Source organism: Hyalella azteca, unplaced genomic scaffold, assembly GCF_000764305.2.
Source record: "Hyalella azteca isolate HAZT.00-mixed unplaced genomic scaffold, Hazt_2.0.2 contig4627, whole genome shotgun sequence".
Classification (NCBI taxonomy): Eukaryota; Metazoa; Arthropoda; class Malacostraca; order Amphipoda; family Hyalellidae; genus Hyalella; species Hyalella azteca.
In genome coordinates this window covers 677,748-686,675 of record NW_025934840.1, presented here as the reverse complement: position 1 = coordinate 686,675, position 8,928 = coordinate 677,748, and the positions used below count along the sequence as shown (strand labels likewise).

At 38.5% G+C, this 8,928-nt stretch overlaps 1 protein-coding gene across 1 annotated transcript; it reads left to right on the top strand.

Moving 5' to 3' along the window:
- Positions 1-2,749: 2,749 nt before the first annotated feature.
- Positions 2,750-8,209, top strand: LOC108665347 (protein deadpan-like). The gene is made up of 4 exons (XM_018152092.2): positions 2,750-2,890; positions 4,686-4,857; positions 5,381-5,479; positions 5,688-8,209. Exons 1-4 carry the CDS (start codon positions 2,883-2,885, stop codon positions 6,807-6,809), a joined length of 1,401 nt encoding a protein of 466 aa, XP_018007581.1. The 5' UTR covers positions 2,750-2,882; the 3' UTR covers positions 6,810-8,209.
- The last annotated feature ends 719 nt before the right edge of the window (positions 8,210-8,928 follow it).

Below are 8,928 nucleotides of genomic sequence, written 5' to 3'. Positions count from 1 at the left end.
GTGAAGTCACGGACGGACAGACAGACGGACGGACAGACGGACATGGCGAGCACAATAGTGCATTTGCACGGACATGGCGAGCACAATAGTGCAACTAAATTAATACTAAATTAATTACATTAATTAATTCAACCATGCTCAGACTCGTCAACCGCCAGCCGTCAATCGGCGGACAATTATATTACTCAAATTTATTTATTGGAAGATTTTCCTCAAGCATAGATCATTAGAAAAAAATGAATGAACTCAGCCTTATATTTACATACCAAGCAATCTTATATTTATTTTGCACCCCAAATTAATTAGGGCTTTTGTTCAGACCGTTGAAAAATCCTCTTAAATGTGCAAACAAATAAAGTCACATAATTTAAACATGCGAAAGTGACTAGTTTTGTGATCAACAATATTAAATTTACAACAGTTTGATTCTTAAAATTTTAAGGATTTTGCTTATTGTTTTCATTAAATTAAGTCGAGCAGTAGAGCACATCTTGTGTAAAAATTGTGTAATGTTCAGCCGAAGATTTTGCTGCCATGAACAACAATTTCGTGGCAAACCATCAGCCTCAAGTAGCAGTAAAACTTACCTGGATGAGTCTAAGTGGACGCAGTCTAGTCGACGTTATCTGCTTATCTATGACTACACTCGGCAAAAATAAATCTTTCTAATGGCCTTGGGCAAAGAGCGTGTGACAAATAAGAACTTCATTGCAGATCACGAATCGATTTAGTTGATTAGATTCGAGCATATTAAAATGGACATAAAAAGTCAGAATGTAAAGAAAACTGAACATTCTGAACTTTAATGTTAAGTTCAATATGCTTCGATATGCAATATGTTCGGGCAATGTTGTTCAGTATTGTTGAAATAACAGGTTGTTCACTGCCCACTTGAAATACTTGTAATAACATGTACGTTTGCATTGTAAAGTCTGTATGAGGACATATATTGTGCAGCTCGTTGTCCAAAGACACGTTAGATTTTACAACTAATTAATTATCAAAGCCTGCCATGTAAGCGCCTATCTTTTAACGCCACTGAAATCGCGGAATATCGATAGAAATGATATATTTTATGTATAAACTGAAAATACAACTTTTTAGCGCTATCGAAAAACATCGTAGTTATCAATGTCGTTCGATTACTGGAATCATTGATTCGCCAGAAATTTAATGGAAGGAAAATTCTATAAGAATTCACCATATCATTATGGAAAAAGTTTCGGAGAATAACTGTATCGTCAGTTGAAAAAATTTAGAATATAGATCTTTGATTTTAAATTCCTTGTGAACCTTTGTAGTTATTGTGAGCTAATCGAACGACAAAAAAAATGTAGTTGACAGTATCATCCAATTTCAGTGACGAGCGGTGAATTTGGCATCAGTAGCGATCTGGAAATGACGCATTTTAACAGCTGAATTTCTACGCAGGCCAATTTTTGCGTGAACAATCATACCAGTACTAATATTGAATAAAGCGATGGCTCAATTTTTGTAAACTTTTGAGTAAATAAAAGCTTTTTTCAAGTATTCGGATTAAAATCCGTTCATAAATTTCTACATATATTGTATGAATGAAAAATTCTATTATAGCCACCCAAATGTTGTAGAATTGACTCGCGCTTTTCTTTAGGGGATTTTTAAAACTCATTCAAGTCATTTTAGATTTTTTGATAATTAAAGCTTTCTGAGCTTGTTGAGTACCGTATTAAAACGTACGCATATCATTATACATTGCTTTATGAAGCAGTTATTTCCCATATAACTCTCATATTTCGAATATGAATGCTGGCCCGAGAAAGAGTGACATTGTGGCAACCACATGCTCGGGCGTCCGTCTTCCAGCTTGTGGCAGGACTCGCTTCCTCTGTCGCCCGCAGTGCACGCTTGACTGTCAACTGTGATGGTGTGGTACCGTAGCTACGATTGCTGCTCAATTTTGCTGGGTACAAAGCTCCAAAAAGGAAATAAAAAATTTTAAAGATTATCGATAAAAAATATATTGACCCACTTTTTACTCTTTTATTACAGTTAAAGGAAGAAATCGCCATTTGAAAAATGAATACATTAAAAAAACTGGAATTGTGGTACCTTATATTTGGATTTTGAGTACGAATTCGATACAAACCAGTACAATGAGTGTACATGTTCTTTATTTGTATGCGTTATTTGCGTATGCAGCTACAACTCTAAATCAAAATCGTGAACTGATACAACCCTCATATTTTGCTCAGATAGTTTAAGGCTTCTTAAGGGTTTTGACAGTCATGGCACAATTTCATTAAAAATTCAAGACGCACCTGTTGTGAAAAAAGTTTGATTTTAACTCATGCATTTATTGGAGATCAAAGAGTCTGTGCTTGACAGTTATTGACGCGTGACATTAAATCAAAATATTTTTATTATGAGAGTTATTAAATATCTGCGTGACATTAAATCAAAATATTTTTATTATGAGAGTTATTAAATATCTGCGTGATATTTCTTCCATGTTATTAAATGAATATACGTTGTACGACGAACTTGACATTATCAGCCGTTAATACATTTTTATAGAACGTTTTTTGGTTTTTAGAGTGTATATATATATAGTTCAAGTTGATGGATATTTAAACTTACGTATTTATGAATGAATATGTGAAAACTTTTAGGAAACAAGCAAACTCTACGGATAGTAACAGCATTCGTTCAGATATGAAACGCAGCCAAAAAATTGCGCATGATGAATGTATAGTACAGATTTTTTTAATTAGACTAAGTTGAAAAGGAGATTTAAGTTAATTTAATTTAAAGGTATTAGATTTAATGAGCATACCCTGACATATTAGATAACGTTTGGAACCTCATATAGCTGTGGCGACTGGACGGCCAGGTCCCTTAACATGTCCAGGTGAGTCCAGACTCAAGGTTAACTCCAGGTTAACAGACTCCAGGTTAACTACAGGTTAACAGACTCCAGGTTAATAGACTCCAGGTTAACAGACTCCAGGTTAATAGACTCCAGGTTAACAGACTCCAGGTTAACAGACTCCAGGTTAAGAGACTCCAGGTTAAGAGACTCCAGGTTAAGAGACTCCAGGTTAAGAGACTCCAGGTTAAGAGATTCCAGGTTAAGAGACTCCAGGTTAAGAGACTCCAGGTTAAAAGACTCCAGGTTAACAGCCTTCAACAACAACAACAACAATGACAACAACATCAACAACAACACCAACAACAACAACAACAACGACAACAACAACAACAACAGTCACGTCAAAGCAAAGGCTGCAGCAACGACTGCAACAGTATCAGGTCATCAGCTGAGTGGCGGCGTGCCAAGAGCTCGGCCCTCCCAAACCTGCAACACTCTCGTCATGGGGCTACTAATTTATTACAAAATTCTACTACTCCTTCTACTACTCTACTACTACTACTTGTTATACTACTTCTACTACTCTACTACTACTACTACTTGTGATACTACTTCTACGAAAGGTTCTTTTAATTGGCCCCTTGCTACTTATTCTACTACAAAGATATTTAACTCGTCATGGGCTACTTATTTATTACAAAATTCTACTACTCCTTCTACTACTCTACTACTATTACTTGTGATACTACTTCTACTACTCTACTACTACTACGAAAGGTTCTTATAATTGGCCCCTTGCAACTTATTCTACTACAAAGTTATTTAACTCGTCATGGGCTGCTCACCGTGATTCACGACCTTAACGTGTATAAGAGACAGCTCCAGGTTAACAGACTCCAGGTTAACAGACTCCAGGTTAACAGCCTCCAGTTTAACAGACTCCAGGTTAACAGACTCCAGGTTAACAGACTCCAGGTTAAGAGACTCCAGGTTAAGAGACTCCAGGTTAGGAGACTCCAGGTTAAGAGACTCCAGGTTAAGAGACTCCAGATTAAAAGACTCCAGGTTAACAGACTCCAGGTTAACAGACTCCAGGTCAACAGACTCCAGGTTAAAAGACTCCAGGTTAACAGACTCGAGGTTAACAGACTCCAGGTTAATAGACTCCAGGGTAAAAGACTCCAGGTTAACAGACTCCAGGTTAAAAGACTCCAGGTTAACAGACTCCAGGTTAACAGACTCCAGGTTAACAGACTCCAGGTTAACAGACTCCAGGTTAACAGACTCCAGGTTAACTCCAGGTTAACAGACTTCTGTACAGCTAGGTTTAGTCTAGTCTCGATGAAACAATAAACAACGAGAAACGCGAATGAAAATTTCTATTTAATAATTTCTCATGATTCATTATTCATAATTTCAATGAACCATTGTTCATTACGACTCAGTTTGATTGATATGAACTGCAGAGTGGTTCTTTAATGAATTCAGCGGAATATGAATTTGCTTCGTCATAGAAAGGACTGGATTAAATAAATCTAGTAACTTGTATCTATGAATGAAAATTTTAGCAGAGTCACTCACTGTCCTTCACTTTCAACAAGGATGCGCGTCATGGATGCACGTTTCAAGCTATATAGTTAATATATTAATGCATATATTTTTAATAATATGTTGATGCACACATTTTTGACACAGTCATTACACAATTTCAATAATAAATTCAAGACGAAACTGCTATAGAAAAAGTTTGATTTTAACTCACGCATTAATTCGCGATTAATGGTTTTCTTGAGGGTTTTATTAAGTTAATATGTTGATGAACATATTTTTTCAGTGCAATACAAGAGGAAACTGTCAGCGAGTCATCGAAGGTGCTGGCTTTTGCTGACTCCAGCGTCACCATGACCGCTGACTCAGGCACCGACTGCCGTACTGACTCCAGAGTCAAATGTGAAGCTGACTTGTATGGAGATGAGGATAAAAAACGCGAGGCGATTGTTAAGAAGGTATGTAATGTTCCAACCTTACACACATGCAGCCTTGCATGTTTGCGTCATATTCCAGCCTTGCATTAGCGAGTCGCTGATAATTTGAAATTCATGCGTTTGAAATCTTCTGAAGAATGACTGACGCGAACATTAATGTGTCATTTTTTTAAGATGCTTAAAACGGTCGAAGCTAAATATAAATCCTTATATAAGGTAGAATTTAAAATATTGCTCAAAATATGTAAATGAGAATAATTGATTAATTCTTGGGATGGTAGTGTTTAACCCACCGGCGCTTGCGGGCAAGTAACCATGAATGGTCACATAAAATTTCCCTAAAGACCAGCTCCATCGTCAGTTCAAAAACCTAGAACAAAACTGGCTTTTGAACTGACGGTGGAGCTGGACTCCGAAAGTTTTATCTCATAAGAAATCGTGAATATCCCGCTGTATTCTTTGTTTTAAATTCATTGAACATTCAATCGAATTTATGACGTAAATAATGTATTGATTCGCGTTCAAACTACGTTCTATACTCCAGATGAGAAGCAAGCCACAGACGGAACGTCGTCGGCGACAGCGCATCAACGAGTGCGTAGCGCTGCTCAAGCAACTCGTTCTCGAGGCCATGGGTAAAGATGTGAGTCCAGCGCCCTGCCAACACTGTATTACTCATGATTATTGAGTATAGGTATCCCTTGTCTCTCTTGTAGTACTCGTAGACAATTTAATGCATAAGTAAATGCATTAGCTAAAGGTTATGTTGCTAAGTAAAAATTCTACTCGGTTATATATGAACGCAGTTTCATCTAATATTTTACCTCGTGTTAATTATTATTTTTTCCCAGCCGTCTCAGTACACAAAGCTGGAGAAAGCAGACGTTCTTGACATGGCTGTGCGTTATGTTCAAACTCTGCGCCAACAACAACCTGGAGCCGTCTCGTCCCAGGAGTTCAAAAACTCTTCGTCTACTTCCTCATCCTCTCAATCCTTCGACTCTTATGTTAACGGAGCTTCGTTTCAGCCTTCGACTCTTAGTTGTTCATTTGCACCTAAAGATTCTTTCATTTCCGATAGTCTAGGAGAAAGTTTACCTGAAAATACACCAACTTCTCTGCAGTACCGAGCTGGTTTCTCTCATTGCTCATCTGAGATAGGAATTTTTCTGCGGATGCTCAAAAATATTCCTCATGACTTGCCCGACAAAGTTGCTTCACACCTCAACAATCTGCTTATGAAAATACAAACAGAGAATGAGGTCTCACAATTCTGTTCGAAGGATGACACGAACCAATTTACGGGACTGTCCCCTACAATTCAACCTATTTTACTGTTACTCAGTCCTGTTCCTGCTACAATACCTACGTTCCAAATTGTCGGACAACCGCAGGGTTCAGCTTTAATTTCCGCGACCAATTTAACATCATTCAATTCAACTTTTACGGTTAACTCTTTGGTGGATTCAGCGCAAAGTCGCGTCGATAGTTCAGGGGCAAGTCCGAACAACTCTGCAAGTTGGGTGCCACCTCAGAATGAAGCAATCATGAATGACAGTGCGGCATGTAACAGTCCGTGTATTTCTATCAAGTCCGATCAGTCTTCACCGAGCTATTTGAATTCTAGTGATGACACAGACCTTACATTGGAAGAAGTCCCAACGCGTCGATCTGATGAAAGTTTCAGCTCAGGTGATTCCATCGAATCGCAGCTGGAAAAAATGCATTCAGTTTCCCTAGGGGCAGGCTCTTGTTCTCCAATAACTGCATCTTTTGAGCAGTCGACTCTTGATGCCACTGAACGTAAAAGTTGTGGACATTGCCATGGTCCTGTAGGCACTTCCGTTAACTTAAGAATGCGAGACCAGCTGTTGTGTTCTTCAGGTTCGGTCCAACAACAAGAAGCGATTAAAAATTTTCATTCTCGAGACTTGCAGCCAGAAATGTCGAGTATGTGGCGACCGTGGCACTGATATTTTGTCGCGTTGAAACAATGTTCTTTATTTCTTTAAATTTTCTTGCACCTGTATTTATTTTAAGAAAAGAGGCGTGGTTATTCTGATTAATTCGGTGCCATGTTTTGACTCGAACCATGGCGTGTCAACCAAACTTACGTGGATTCTGTGCTGTCATGAAGTCATGATGCTTGACCAAGCAAAATTTATTTGGCGTTCTGAAAATTGCATTCTTATCTCGAACTAAACCTCATTTTCCCAAATGAGTAACAGCCTGATTTACTCATATAATACCTGACGAACGTACGGCCTCCGAGATGTAAAGACACTATCTACTGAACGGGACTTGCAAGCCCAAGCCTCACAGATCTCAAAATGCAATCTATAGTTAATTGTTGATGTTAATAGTTTGTTTTACATGAGAAAGATGCATAGTGTTACAGACAGAACTACCATGTGCGCTGCCTCTCTTGTCTAAACTTAAGCTTCCCCTTATTTACTTGTTAATTTAGTACTATTAATATTTCTCATATTGATCTCCCGGGTTAAGAATTGAATCTATTTTTGTTAAGGCTGCTTATCGGCAGAAATAAATTTTAAATTCGCCTCGAACAAAAATTTTATCCATGAGAAACCTCTAAAAACTACACACCGTATTGAAATCAGATTTATTTTCGCATTATCATTCTAGGCTGCACAAGCAGAATAGATTAAATAGGCAGACAATTAATAACATAATTTTAGCACACAGCCTTGCACCATATATTTAGCGTTAGAACTGCACTGAGTTAAGTGAGTAACACTGTGCACCATATATTTAGCGTTAGTTAAAGTAAGTCAAGTTGAGTTAAGTCTGAGTTAAGTGAGTAACACTGTTGCAACTTTGGGGTTAGTTGGGTATATGTATTTGCATGTACGTTAATTGGGGTGTGTATAGTCCCATACGTACGTACTCTCGATCATAGGGAAGTTTAATCCCATATAGGATACGTACTCTCATAGGGAAGTGTAATCCCATAGGGATGCGCACTCTCATAGGCATGCGTATTCGGTTTCATTTGCGAATTGTGGGATGAATTGGGAGTGGACCTCTTGGTTTGTCTCAGGATTCAAATCACTGCAATTTAACTTAGCGATGCGGTTAAGGTAGCAACTAAAGTACTCACGATATTTTTTATATATGTATGTATTATAAATAAAGTATGCGCTCTGTGCTCTAATAGAAGTAAAGCGCATTGTTGAACTATTTTCCTAGAGTGAAAATTTTTTGGATTAAATTATTTCCTTTATATTGAGAGTACTTTTTTAATCGTGATGTAACTTTAGAGAGAGTTGAAAACATTCGCTAATCACATGGCGCCTGATTAATTGTATTGCAAGCAATAAAATGCTACGTAAAAATTTTTTGTTTGTATACATTCTTTTGGTCACGTTTGTATTCTTTTGAAAAAAGGTTGTATTCTTTTGAAAAATTTTTTGTTTGTATTCTTCTGGTCACGGACGCAATTTAATTTTATACGTACGTCACCTGAATTTTGAGTAACTTGTATTGCATAAATTTCAGTAGATTTGTGTATAAACTATCGCATACAAATATCCAGGGATGTCTCGCAGCAGGAACAGGCATTGTACCGCAATACCGTGCATCAACAGCATCACTCCAATGTGTGGAGCAGCAGCACCTGCAGCAACAGCAGCAGGTAAAAGCAGCAGCACGTGCAGCAGCAGCAGCAGCAGCAGCAACAGCAGCAGGTAAAAGCAGCAGCAGCAGCAGAACGTGCTGCAGCAGCAACAGGTAACAGCAACAGCACGTCCAGCAGCAGTAGCAGCACGTGCAGCAGCAGCAGCAGGTAACAGCAGCAGCAGCAGCATGTGCAGCAGCAGCAGCACGTGCAGCAGCAGCAGCAGCACGTGCAGCAGCAGCAGCACGTGCAGCAGCAGCAGGTAACAGCAGTAGCAGCAGCAGTCAGTGTGTCTCTAACAGTTGCTCAGTGCAAGACGTTGGCCGCCAGCTACGCTAGGCCAGCGGCCAACGTGATAGTAAGGTAATTATCCTGAAAATATTCATAATGTACAAATTAATGTGCTAATGCATCAAAAGAACTGTTTACCCAGTAATACGTGCCCCGTTCCAATT

Bases quoted from the DNA above. Each gene is read 5' to 3' on its own strand.
- LOC108665347 (XM_018152092.2), top strand. The intron at 4,858-5,380 runs GTATGTAATGTT...TCTATACTCCAG, and splicing joins GCGAGGCGATTGTTAAGAAG to ATGAGAAGCAAGCCACAGAC. The intron at 5,480-5,687 runs GTGAGTCCAGCG...ATTTTTTCCCAG, and splicing joins TCGAGGCCATGGGTAAAGAT to CCGTCTCAGTACACAAAGCT.